This window comes from Thermobia domestica, chromosome 3, assembly GCF_964235325.1.
Source record: "Thermobia domestica chromosome 3, izTheDome1.hap1.1, whole genome shotgun sequence".
NCBI classification, from domain to species: domain Eukaryota; kingdom Metazoa; phylum Arthropoda; class Insecta; order Zygentoma; family Lepismatidae; genus Thermobia; species Thermobia domestica.
Window position 1 is genome coordinate 27,863,659 of NC_137456.1, and position 14,367 is coordinate 27,878,025.

General features: G+C 37.1%; 1 protein-coding gene across 1 annotated transcript in view; it reads left to right on the forward strand.

Moving 5' to 3' along the window:
* Positions 1-2,796: 2,796 nt before the first annotated feature.
* The window catches only part of LOC145681402 (glycine receptor subunit beta-type 4-like), an 84,702-nt gene continuing 73,131 nt past the window's right edge, over positions 2,797-14,367 (forward strand). Inside the window, exons 1-3 of the mRNA XM_081753049.1 lie at positions 2,797-2,983; positions 3,888-3,970; positions 12,380-12,529. Of these exons, the coding sequence (XP_081609175.1) occupies positions 2,826-2,983; positions 3,888-3,970; positions 12,380-12,529 (391 nt within the window). The 5' untranslated portion in view covers positions 2,797-2,825. The remainder of the gene's footprint in view (positions 2,984-3,887; positions 3,971-12,379; positions 12,530-14,367) is intronic.

Below are 14,367 nucleotides of genomic sequence, written 5' to 3' on the forward strand. Positions count from 1 at the left end.
CCCAGATACTTGGGTCTAGGCTACAACAGTGGCATCTTTTAGCACCAGGCACGTCTATTTCACAGCTCAGGGATCGAGAGAAGGAATTCGCACAGTTCTATCGGATGGAGGATTCAATGTGTTTGTGTACCGATGTGAATGGACTGTTTCATACACTTGGAATTGAACATAACCTAACGCAATGGCGTCTGTTTATTGATGCCTCTAAGTTGAAATTAAAGGCAGTGCTTCTGCATAACGGCAATGAGTGGCCGTCCATACCCATTGTGCAGGCAGTAGGCATGAAAGAGTCGTATCACACTATGGATGAAGTTCTGTCTGCCATAAAATACAACTCTTTTAAGTGGAAAGTGTGTGGTGATCTTAAAGTTGTAGCCACCCTACAGGGTTTGCAAGGATACACAAAGTATAGTTGTTTTTTGTGTTTGTGGAACAGCCGAGACACTGTAAACCACTATGTACAAAGGCTTTGAAAATTTGGCCTAAGCGTGAGCAATACACAGTTGGTGAGCAAAATATACAACATCTTCCACTGATTGATGCTAACCAAATCTTACTTCCCCCACTGCGCATTAAACTTGGTGTAATCAGTACATTTGTAAAGGCTCTGGACAAGGAGAACGTAACTTTCAAGTACTTGAGGGAAAAAAATCCCAATTTAAGTGAAGCAAAGGTTGCAGCAGGTATTTTTACCTGCCCTCAGATAAGGAAATTACTTCATGACCCAGGTTTTGAAAATAAAATGAACCATTTTGAAGTCGCTGCATGGAATGCATTTGCTGCGTTATGTGACGGTTTCCTAGGGAAATACAGAAGTCCTCACTATGTACAGTTGGTTGATGATTTGATAGCAACCTATCAAGTTTTAGGCTGTCGCATGTCATTGAAGCTACATTTCCTTGATTCTCACTTGGACTTTTTCCATCCAAACTTGTGTGATGTGAGTGATGAACATGGAGAGCGATTCCACCAAAACATTTCCCAAATGGAACGCCGGTACCAAGGCAGAAGGGATGCTTCAATGATGGGCGACTACTGTTGGTTTTTCTGCAGGGAGTCCGAGACTAAATCACACAAAAGAAAATCATCAGGGGTTTATTTCCAGCAGTAACAAGTAAGTGCCTCGTAAAACTAATTTCTCTAGTGTATCTTCGCAGTTTCGGTGCAGAAAAGAATTATTTACTACTTTACTATCCCAATACCTGATACGCTGTATATAGTGAGCCTATATGGGATATGGAAACTGGCCATATTCTGTAACTCAGAAATGTGACGTGATAGAAAATTTCTAAATACACCATTGAATTCAGCGACCCCAAATTAGTAAAGAACAGATACTTTCAATCCAGTTACAAAAAAAAAAAAAAAAAAAAAAAAACTTTCAATTTGTTGCCTAGTGTTATATACATTTAATATTTAAACTACATAGACAAAAGAACAAACTTTAGAACATATTTTTATAATAATTTTCAATATAAAATCTTGTATTCTAATATGCGTTCACCTCTGGTACATGGGGTCTCTGGTTCGATTCCAAATCTACGTTACAAAGTTCGCTCACGCCAAGTGAACTTTGTGGTGGACAAACACCGCATGCGTAGATTTCCTCGGGTTTTTCCCGTTTCCTCCCATTTTCTTTATTCCACCATTTCATTCATTTCTCATCATCATCGTCTCCTTTAGCCTAGCCGGCATAATCGTTGGACGTAAAACTCAAAGATTTCATTTCATTTACATTTTGTATTCTAATGTATTTTAGCATTCTTGGATATAAAAATGTAGTGGCACCTTTGAAAATAATATAAACATCGCAGAAATATGTTAAGAAAAGTAAACAATGCTCAATAGATGTTTATGCCTACTACAAAGTAATTACATTTATTTATTTACAAGTATTATTACTGTGTGATTTACAAGTCACTAATAGAGATATATAAACATATTACACACCAAAATCTGTATTTGTAGCCTCTTCAATTTAATGCACAATTTGAGTAAGTATGTAATCTATAGCGATCGAATTCTACCAGAGAAACAGTACTATCTGCACAAAATAAAGTTCGCATAATTCAAAACTTTATATCTCCTGAATGAATAAAGCTAGAGAGATGAATTATACACCAAAATGTGTGGTTTTCTATTCTCGACATATCATCACTCTTTATAGTTTACGTTATCTCTGTTCATTGTGGATTTATCGACAAAAAAGTGAAAACCGGCGGTCATTTTTCAATATGGCGGCCGAAGCTCAAGGTCAATCTTAGGGGACTTTTAGTATACTGATAAGAAGGTCAAGTACTACAACTGTACAAAATTCCTTGCTTGTATGATTCTTTTTATATAAACCCTTAATTTTGACCTAAAACTGCTGCACTATATCTCAGTTTTGGTTTTATCCTTTTATCTGTAGTCGTTTCTTATTTATAGACACTGGACGAAGTTACAGCTTCACCCTCTCAGTTCCCATAGTTTTGAGTTATTACGGTAATTGCTCACTTACTGTGTGCTGTACCAAGATTGCTACATGTACCGAAGCAACATACTTTCAATTATTGTACGCCCCATATTAAGCCAGTGCCCACCCGACAGTTGCATCGTAAAATAAACTTGAGCGAATACAAGTTTCAAGAGGATCGTTAAAAACAATCTCATACACTCCTCTTTCAGTTGTAATATTATATGAAGTCACACAATTTTTAGCGAGAATAATGTAAATCAGTCCCGTTATTTTTCACATTTCTCTTTCTTTATAGGAAATAATTTTATATACCCGGTTGCGCCTTTTGTGGAGGGATACGAGACTTCTGCAAGGCATAGACTTCACTATGGGAAGCCTCCGAGCTGTAAGTGATAATGAGATGAGCTGTATATGGGTTCCTGATATTGTATTCAGTCCAATGAAAATGTTAAAGATAACACCCGGAATTAAGAGCGTCAAGAAAATCTACGTTACAAAAGTTGGGGATGTATTCTTTGAAATGGGGTAAGATTTTTTTCGCTTTAAATTTAAGGTCATTGTAATTTAAGGTCAGTGTCAGTCAATTGTCAACCCAGATAGCAAAAATGACTTGCAACAAACTTGCAGCAGATTCGCAATTCAAGTCTGGCAAACTTGCAGCAGACTTGCGATGTAAGTCTGCAAGTTTGATGCAAGTTTAATGCAAACTTCCTAGTTGGCGCTATTCGAACTTGCAGGGGTTTACTTGCACAGCAAGCCTACTGCAAGTTTCCATTTGCACTGTAAGTGCATAGCAAGTCGGCAACAAGTAGGGCAGGTTTGACGCAAGTCTCTGCAAGCATATCACGTGCACTGCAAATGCACAACAACTTGGCAGCAAGTTTGTGTAGGTTGAAAGCAAGTCTCTGCAAGGATACAACTTGCAACTGCAAGTCTATTGCAAGTTTGGAGTAAGTCTTCTGCAAGTATATACTTGCATTGCAAGGCCACAGCAGGTCTTCATCAAGTGAGTGTAGTAAGTCTTCTGCAGGTATAGATGGCCAGAGGTTTTCAGGCCCGTATCCAGGAAGGGGTCTAGAGGCCCCCAAATTTTTACTGGCCCCTCCTAAAATTTTCACGGTAGGCTTAAAAGTGAACTATATGGTGATGAACTATAATGTGGTTGGATCGGACCCCCCAAACTTCGACCGCCCCCTCCCTAAATTTTTGGGCTGGCTACGGGTCTGGAGGTTTTCAAAAAAATATGTGCATTTATGAAGAAATATATGTAAATATGGGGATAAAAAGACGCAATTAATTCTTATTTTAGCTCCAAGTATACTATCTTTGCATGACATTTGATCAATCAACTCATGGGTTATTATGTCCTTTATTTATTTTTTTTTAAGATAACAACATACATTTCTAATTACTAAAAATTTCGTTTCAGGTGCTCTGTTACTTTGTTTTGCGAAATGGACTTCACGTTGTACCCTCTGGACGTTCAAACATGCAAATGGGATATTTACTCATGTGAGTTTCAGAAAATCTGTTTTCTTTTAATTTATGGTATACGGTGTATATACGAGGAAGATTTCGTAAGTTACAACACCTGTGGTACAGCCCCCCCCAAAAAAAAAAACTGTAGTCACGGAAATCCACTACATGTGTTCGAATGCCTTAAAAAAAATTATGTTTATCAATGCCAGCAAAAGATGGCGTCGGTGGATACTCAAGCCTTTGGCAGAGGTTGCAAGTTTCTATCACTGCCTGCTGCATGGCGTTGAAGAGTGAAAAAGTAACGTTGCCACTTCATTAGGTTATTTATTACCTCTTAATCTCATCACAAAAAAAATTCCCTAATCTAAGGAAATTTCATAGGTAAATTTAACAAAAACGAGAAAAGGATTTTCTTTCAATAATAGGTGAAAATACTAAGAAATTCTTGCCCTGACTAATTGACTAATATAAACCCTTAATTTTTGTTCTTCCGTTGCACTCATTTTTGGATGGTTGTATATATATTGTAAAAAAGCGAAGGAAAAATTAAAAATAGAAATAAAAAACAAACAAAACAAACGTGTGGTTCGCACTTCCTTTAATATATCTAAATTAATGTCATTCAACAAATTAGGGAAAATTTGATTAGAAAAGGGAAAATTTTTGTCAGTCGAGGGAAATTTTCTTAAAACTACGAACACTGCTAACAATTTAGCATTGGTGGGAAATGCATTGAAGGAGTCGCTTCCGGAATCACCTCTATCCTCTTCACTCAGCTGAAACCAAACTTACATAATGTAAAATGATTCTTTATGAAACTGTATTGACTTGTAAGATATTGCACTCGATTGGATTTGTACTAACTAATCAAAACTCAGAATGGTATCATTCTTAAAACCACTAATCCGAATCTCTATCAGTATCTAATGTATAATGTCGGTCCAGCAATGTTTGGCACCAATACAAAGCACCAATTACTACAATCTTGGAGTTATAAAACACCTCCTCCACCTAAACGCGTGCCGTTGCTTTCAGTAGTGATCCGTGGTGTCCATCCCGCTATCACACAAGAAGTTCTGGAGGAATTTAAGGTCTTTGGCATCCACCCTATGCGTGCTTTCGCATTAAAAATGCTACAAGGCCCATATACATATTCACGACAAAACCCTCATCTACGCAGGACCGTGCCGTGGAAAATCAGCGCCTGGGGCAAGAGTATACGACGGCACCCCCATACATATATTCCAAGCAGTTTCTTCTATCTTTTTTCCTTTTTTCTCCCGAATTTTTCGCCGCCTTACTTCGGCGCCCGGGGCCGTCGCCCCGCTCCCCCCACGGTACGGCCCTGCATCTACGACCTACTTCAAACTGGAGTTTTGATATATCGCTGTCACTACAGAGTTAAGCCATCTCAAACAACACAGTCTCTCTCTCTCTCTTTACATTGCGAGAATTGTCTAACTTGTAACTCTCACCTAACTAATAAGTATACTCTTCCAAGGGCGCCCATGTTGTGGTTTCTAAGGGAAGGCAAGTATAAGCGACATTTCAAATATAGTTTCAAATTTTGATGTAACTATTCTAAAAATTCTATCGGATTTTCGATATTCCGAAGTACAATTTCCTCTAGGGGAGCGAGCGTCTCACCTTGCACCCTGATGGGCGCCCTTGTATTCTTCTGCAATGGCAATCATCTAATTTACTTCTACCAATGTAAAAGTAAACCTAAATCTCTATCTGACAAAACTGAGACTGTTGCTCCACTGCGTCTCTACACGTCTTCCACTTCAACATGGTGTCAAGTGGAACTCAAACTTCCTTCTACCTCCTAAAAACCGTGGAAAACATATTACAATTTATTGCACTAGTACTCCAAAATGTGTTTTCATTTCAGCGTGATGTTATTTTTACGTATGCCACTAAAGCAGTATACTTTTTTTTTTTTTTTTTTTTTTTTAGATTCATATGGTAGTCACTTTTCCGGCCATATTCGCATTTCCATTTTCATTCAGAATCTACCAGTCATGGACAGAATGGACAGGAACAGCAATAGAACAGTCATCAATCTGCCATACACCAATATCAGATCGGTTAAAACAAATAGTTTTGCTCGAAAATGATACAGACATATTGACATTGTTACAAACATAACCAAGAAAGTTCTGTCACTTTATCACCCACCACCTTCGAACATCGTTACCTAAGACGATTGTAACGAACCGTTTCAACCGATCCGTTTACAGAATAATGTTTCAGAATAATTTTGTAATGTGCATTTTTATTTCAACTTTCAAATGTCGACTGATTTATGTTTATTTTATTATTTGTTATTTGCCGACATTATTTCAATCTGTACTTGTTTATTTTCATTTATTATTTGTTAATTAACTTATATTATGTGCAGTGAAATTCATATTCCATTTTTATTAATGTCTCTGGTAATAGGATATGATTATCTTTATCTGCACCTAGAATACTGCACAATGGACTTTCTAGCAGATATAAATTACCTTTGAAAGTTTTGTAACCAAGAATGATAAAAAATATATCTTGATACATTGTGTAGTCGTCGTTAAAAAAAAAAAAAAGGTAACGACAAATTATTCTCAAAGTAATCCTGTTTAATATTTTGGTTTAAGAATTTTCATGAAAATGATGAATCTGTAAAATATATTTATCTCGGAATCCTAAACTTGACATTAGCTGTACAAAACAGATCGGATGTATTTTTCTTTTGATATCAGTAAACCAAGTAAGTTCATAATATTTATTGCACAAAATGAGTCCTGAAGATAACGTGATCTTATGATATTTAGTTTATTGGTCATAATAGAGCATCTAGCCTGCAATTTTGTTTAGTAAAATGGAACTGGAATTTGACTTACAAACATAGATGCATGTGTATATTCTTCGATATGTACTATAAATGCTTTTAAGATATTGATGGTATATTGAGTTACTACTGCAACAATTAATGGAAGTAGTTATTTCACTGTGCATGTATGAAGTTTTGTCAAATGCCCAATGTGCGAGTAAATGCTAATAATTGCAGAGCTGACATAATATGGTTTGCAACTCTCGAAATAAAATATGTAATAGTGACATATCATTAATTGCAATAATTTCCAGGTCACGTTGAACATTTTAATACTGCTACAACTTATCTAATTGTACAGTATACATCCGATTATATTCACCTTCTTCCGAGAGCCACACCGTCGTGTTTCCGAACTTGCAATCTCGATAAAGTTTTAAAATTTAAAGACAGTTTGTTGTCCAAACAGTAGATCAGGACAAAATAACTAAGCTAGTTACATCTTTCAGCCTGCGTCTACATGGGGAACAGAAGGATGTTGCACATCACGATCGAACACCTAAGACGTACCTGGAAGATCAAAAATAGTCCCCACCAGCTTCGACGACCTTCTGCTAACGTTCTCGAAGGCCATGGATTACATCACGGTAGAAAGTGCTGGACCGTGAAGCGAAGAAGGTATCGAGTGCATTTTGCAACTCTACTACGGATTTGAACTGGTGTCCTCGAAGCTAATTGTCCAAGGAAAGGAGCAGATGTTAATCGGACGGTGCAATGTCCAGGAAGCATGGTGGATGCAATAGTATTTCCCATACAAGGCGTAGAATGGTGTCCCTTGTCATCTTAGTGACGTGGGGCTTAGCGCTGTTCTCTAACAGAATCCCTTTGCTGTTCAGAAGTGCTGGATCCAGAGTTTTGAGTTTCTCTTGAACACGGCTCAACTGCTGACAGTACACAGTTGCATTGATACTCTGACCAACTGGTAGCAGTTCCTGATGCACCATACCGCGGACAAACCACCAAACACACAGGAGGATCTTCTTCGAGTGCAGTGCTGGTTTCGGCTGTTTTGGAACCGGTTCATCGGATGCTAATCAATGATGATGGCGCCGTGTTGCTTCGTAAAGGACCCATTTCTCATCACATGTCAACACCCTGTTCAGAAATGGCTCCTTCCTCACATGAGACAGCAAAGAAACACAGGTGCCTGCTCGCGATGCCTTCTGGCCTGGAGTCAAATCATGTTGGACCCATCGACCCAACTTGTAGTGCTTCCCAAGCTGACGGAGGTGCTGTCGAATAGATTCTCCTTTCACACTGAATTGTAGTCCCAGTTCCTCACATATCTGGCCACTATTCGCCTCAATTGTTGCCTGAAGATCTTCATTTTGTATATGTGTTGGTCTTCTGGCACGTTGTGCGTTTTCGAGTGTTTCGTCATCATCCTTAAACATGTTAAACCACCACTGCACTGTCCGCGTACTCACGGCACCCTCATCAAAGGTCTGGCATATCTTCCGCCCCGCTGAAGCCTAGTTTGACACCAATTTGAACTCGTACAGCATACACGCCTTATGACGCTCTGTGGAAGTCCCATGTTCACTCTGTCCTTACCCAAGTTCACGGTGTAACTGAACTGCCACAACCAGGTAGTATGTTGGATATAGCCACACCAAAACTGACCTTCGCCTTATCTCCATTCGCATTCAACTCACGGTGTGAGGGCCAATGGAATACAGACCTCCACAAAAAGCGACAGAACTTTCTTGGTTACCTTTATAGAAATATGTCTAACTTTATTGTTATACCAAGGCAAAAACAATCATATTAGAAGCTGAAACTCTCCAAGTTATGTAGAAAAAAACAAGAATGTGTCACGGAGAAGTTTTAGGGTTTTAATTTTGTCTAAAGAGGCGAACAGGAAGTGTTTTGGCTGCTTTAATTAACCAAAACTAAATCATCCTATAACAGCGGCGGAGCAATACAATTTTCGTACGAACCACAACAAAACAAATATGTACAGATAAAGGAGGCCATGGGCTATACCAGAAATTGTCACGGAATTTTCGTCTTAGTAGGAATGGCGGAAACTTCATAACGAGAAACTACATAATTTTTACGGTTTACCAAACATTGTTAGGGTCATCAAGTCTAGGAAACTCAGATGGGCAGGTCACATAGCCAGGATGGAAGAAAGTAGGAACACTTTCAAAGTCTTAACTGGAAGACCAGCCGGAAAACGACCATTAGGAAGACCTAGGTGCAGATGAGAGAACAATATTAAGATGGATCTCGCAGAAATAGGAATACAAAGTAGAAACTGGATCCAGTTGGCTAATGATAGAAGTCAGTGTATCCTAGAATAAGGATTAGGTTGATGTTTAAGTAAATAATGCGTAACATGAGGATTGTAGCTGATATTAAACAAAGAATACGATTATGTTTAAACAAACAAAGCATAACATGAGGAATACGTTTGGTATTTAAATAAATAAAAGTAAAAGATAAGGAGTGCTTCTGATATTTAAATAAGGAAAACAAAGCATAACATACGGAATACGGTTAGTATTTGAATAAAGAAAGCATGAGCTGATATTCTAATAAGTAAAACATAAGGAATATGTTTAGCGTTTAAATAACAAAAGCGTAAGATAAGACATACACATGATATTTCAATAAGAACAGCATAGCATGAGGAATACGGCTGACATTAAAATAAACAAATAGTGGTAAATACACAAAGAGTAGCATAAGAAATATGGCGAATATTAACCCATTAGCTGGTGTAATCCCTATTTGTGGATCACATGCTCTAATCCGCTTAGTAACGCCATCCGCCTTTCTAGAAGAAAACTAAAACGGCAATTTCCTTCATAGAATACCTAAAGTGATTACGTGCGTGTTTTGTCTCGAGCTCATGTGCTCATTTTCTAGCTGTACCCACCCTCTTCTGATCACAAAAGAGAAACGTGAGTTTTGAAGGCAGATAAGACGTTGCAGTAATTTTTCTTGATTGTTGATGTGCGCTGATTACGACAATAGCAGATTTTTATGTCAGTGTAATTTGCGTGTTTACTGTGGACACAAACATATAAAGCTCACGTCTGGTACTGACTAGAATTTCAGTAAATAAATTTGTGCCTGCGTTTTACGGGAAATGGCTCGACAAAAGCTTCTTTCTTTGAAAGAACTTGAAGATATTGTGAATTCTCAAAAGGTTTGGAGTTCTGACAGTGATGATGAGGACATTGATTCTATAGACATCCAGAACAAGTCTATGAAGAGTCTGACAATGCAAATATCAATGATGATGTTATTGATTATGAAGAACCAGCAGATGTTCCTGGACATATAGAAATTCGCTGTGCAACCGGAAGAGAGAAAACCGATGTGGCGGATGTGGCTGTATTTTCGACAAGTACAACGAAAGAAGATGAAGCCCCACAACCTGCCAGAAAGAAAAAGTTGTCTGTGATTTCAAAGTGGGAAAAAAAAACGGCCTCGTAAGTGTACCCAACTTCGGAAGCAGTAGAAACAAGGAGGAACAATCTCATTACTAAAGCAAAAGAGTAAAACCCGGTAGAGTGTTTTGAGGAAATGGTTGAAGACACAATTGTCTCACATATTGTCCGGCAGACTATGACATGTGCGGCACAGAAGAACGTCCATAATTTTCAACTTTCAAATAAGTGCTTCAAGAAATTTATGAAATTTATTGGAATTCTTCTTTTCACTGTTTATCATTCTCTTCTTCAAGAACATCTGTATTGGTGTGAAGACGATGACATGGATTTTCAATGTGTGAGAAAATGCATGAGTGGCAAGAGGTATCTTGAAATCAAACAGTTTTTTCATCTCAGCTCGGAGTTGTCACAGATTCCAGCAGAACAACGCGATAAGCTTTTCAAGATTCGCCCATTTATCGATAAACTAAACTAAAATTTTCTAAAATTTGGCGCGTTCTCTGAAAATTTCATTGTTGATGAACAAATGGTTCGATATTACGGACATTACTATCTCAAACAGTTTATACGTGGTAAGCCCGTCAGGTTTGATTTCAAACAATGGGCAATCTACTGCTGGAAAATACAACGTAGAAAGCACAGAAATGGGCAAACTGAGGAAATGTGCAGTATGTAAGAAAATGCAAGGAAACAATACTGCAAATGCGACGTGAGACTACACATGGAATGCTTTGAACAGTGGCATCAAAAGTAGATGGTGTGTGGCATGATCCCCAATTGAGATTCGGTGTAAAATCGGAATTTTCTTTAAAAAGTATTGTTGCTGTACTTGCAAACAGCGTTTTACTTACTATTTTGATGTAAATAAATAGAAACCAAGTAAGACTGTTTCGAAAAAAAAATTGCCAGTTAATGGGTTAATATAAACAATAATTGCTATTTCTGTTTATATTAATCATTATTTGGTTACTTGAATAAAGTATGAAATACCGTGTGCGTGGGTTTTCTCGGGGTTCTCTCGTTTCCTCCCACTTTCTTCCTTCCACCATTTCACTCATTTCTCATCATCACCATCTCCTTTAGCCTAACCGGCATAACCCTGGGACGTAAAACTCAAAGATTTCATTTCATTTTTGAATAAAGTATTTAGGGTACCCAATTAGATTATAAACATAGTCTTATGACATTTTACGGTAACATAGGGAAGTGTGGAGAAATTGAATTTTCTTACTAATTTAAACACTCTCTTTCACCTTATGTCTTTGGTCAGTAAGTAATGCAAAGAAATGGACTGAATAAAAAGTAATGAAAAGAGAAAAAATACTTAATAAAATTTAAGTAGGTACTGTACGAAAATTATAACATATTGTTAACACGTTCGCTGCGTTATGAGTCACCGGTGGCTCGTGCGATATTTTACTTCTGTGCGGTGCCGTTTTATGCATTGTATTACCTCTGTGAGTTTGTGGTATTTTTGTTTGTACAGATTTTTAACATTACTAGCATCCACGTGCTACACGAGACCCGGTTACGTGTCCTGCTTTGGCGTAATGTAGCTTCAGATGTAATGTAGATGGCTGTAGTGTGAATTTGAAATACCGTGTCGTCGTCTGTGGAGAGAAGCTCAAATTAAGACGACTTGTGACTCGTAACGCACCGACGGACAAATCTTCAACGAGACACACGGTGACTCGTACAGCATGGTGATAAAAACTCAGTTTTATACTGCCGCAGCGAACGTGTTAAGAATCTTCATCCCGGCGAAATTAAAATACCGCTAATTTTACAGTAATTATGTGATATCTTCAAATAGATAAAAGATAATCGAAATGTGGAACAAGAGCGCCCTAGACAATATTATTTTACATGAGAAACCGTTATCACGACTCACTTATCTGCTTTCGATTTCGAGCCATTTTGTAAATCGGCATTTATTTTCGCGTTTCTAAATAGCTGAAAACGGAAAGCCGCTAGGTGACTTGTGATAACGGTACCTCACGCAAAATAATATTGTCTAGGGCGCTCTTGTTCCATATTTCAATTATCTTTTATCTATTTGAAGATATCACATAATTACTGTAAAATTAGCGGTATTTTAATTTCGCCGGGATGAAGACTCTTAAGGCGTAACGCGTGGCTATAATATTATTATGTTTATTTCAGTTCGTCAGACAGCAGCTGAGATGCACGTTCGCTGGAATCCTGTGGTTCCTCTTAAAATTGGTGGCAAAGAAGGAAACAATTTACAAATGTCTTTGGCTCAATTTGAAATCACGTTTAAAGTTTGGAACAGCACTCCAAGTCACATTTATCGTGAGTTTGAAATTCTTTTGAAATATATTATGAATTTTTTTGTAAAATTTCTGTAAACCTAAGAACATTGATTGGATAATTTTCATTTTAAAAATTATTTATTTTGAAACACTTACATGTACACAAAATGATCAGTTTCTGAAGCGTTAATCAATATTTTTACTGGTTGACAGAACCAAACAGTCAATGATAAGGCCAGATTGTTAGATGTGAAAGGGAGGTGTAGAGAATATACAGGGTTAGTATAAATGATTAATTCGTCTTGAACAGGCTATATTTTCAAAAGTAGACCTAGCACACGTACATACATGAAAGATAAGCCTATATGAAAAGAATCACAAACTCACTAAATTTATATACTCTGTAACCAGGGGCGGATCCAGGACGGGGGGCGATCGGGGAGATCGCCCCCCCCAGAAGAGGAAACTTTCTTACTTTATATATATAAATAAAATCCATCCCAGAGTTTGGAGCCCTTAAAAGTTGCATTATGACAACCCACCGCACCCCCCCCCAGAAGTCGGTCCTGAATCCGCCCCTGGCTCTAACAAATGCTCACCAATATGTATCTCTTTTTTTTTTTAACACGACACACGTCCAGACAATACCTGACGTCTTTTTTCTGGCTTTCCTTCCATTTTTAATAGGCACAAACCTGGTACTGTCACACTGCCACACTCAACCGAAAAGATAATGGACTCATGCTGCCATCTGGACTACACAATACAAACTTAATGAGTTGGTGATTCTTTTCATTGAAAATATAGCCTTTTCGAAACGAATGAATCATTTTTACTAACCCTGTATTATTGGAAGTTACTTGGCTAGGAGAAAGAAGACAAATTAATACAGTTGTAAAGCAAACTTTTATTATATTAAAGATGTTCAGTGTATGGCAAGGTCGCACTGTTATATTATTATTATTATTATTATTATTAATAATAATAATAATAATAATAATAATAATAATAATAATAATAATAATAATAATAATAATAATAATAATAATAATAATAATTTTCAGTCTAACGTCCCACGTTATGCCCATTAGGCTAAGGGAGACGGATGATTAAAGCAAGTGAATGATAATGGAAGAATTGGGGATGTGAGATTATGGAAGGAAATGGGAATACCTGAAAAAAAATCTACGGACACGATGTTGTTCGCCAGAAGCTTAATTTGGCGGGGATCGAACTTGAGACCCTACGCACCAGAGGTAAGCGCTCTACCACCGAGTCATCCTGCTTCCAATAATAATAATAATAATAATAATAATAATAATAATAATAATAATAATAATAATAATAATAATAATAATAATAATTTTCAGTCTAACGTCCCACGTTATGCCCATTAGGCTAAGGGAGACGGATGATTAAAGCAAGTGAATGATAATGGAAGAATTGGGGATGTGAGATTATGGAAGGAAATGGGAATACCTGAAAAAAAATCTACGGACACGATGTTGTTCGCCAGAAGCTTAATTTGGCGGGGATCGAACTTGAGACCCTACGCACCAGAGGTAAGCGCTCTACCACCGAGTCATCCTGCTTCCAATAATAATAATAATAATAATAATAATAATAATAATAATAATAATAATAATAATAATAATAATAATAATAATAATAATAATAAGCAGCTCAAAATATAAAAGAACAATGGAAGACCAAAATATGAAAATTATACCAGAAATAATATCGAATATCAGAGTGTTTCACAAGACGTTGAAAATTAACTTGAAACAATTAGAATTTAAGAAAAAGTTATAATAAAGATATAGAAAAGTTTAATATTGGACATATGAAGAATTGTAAGAAATTCCCTGAAAACCATAG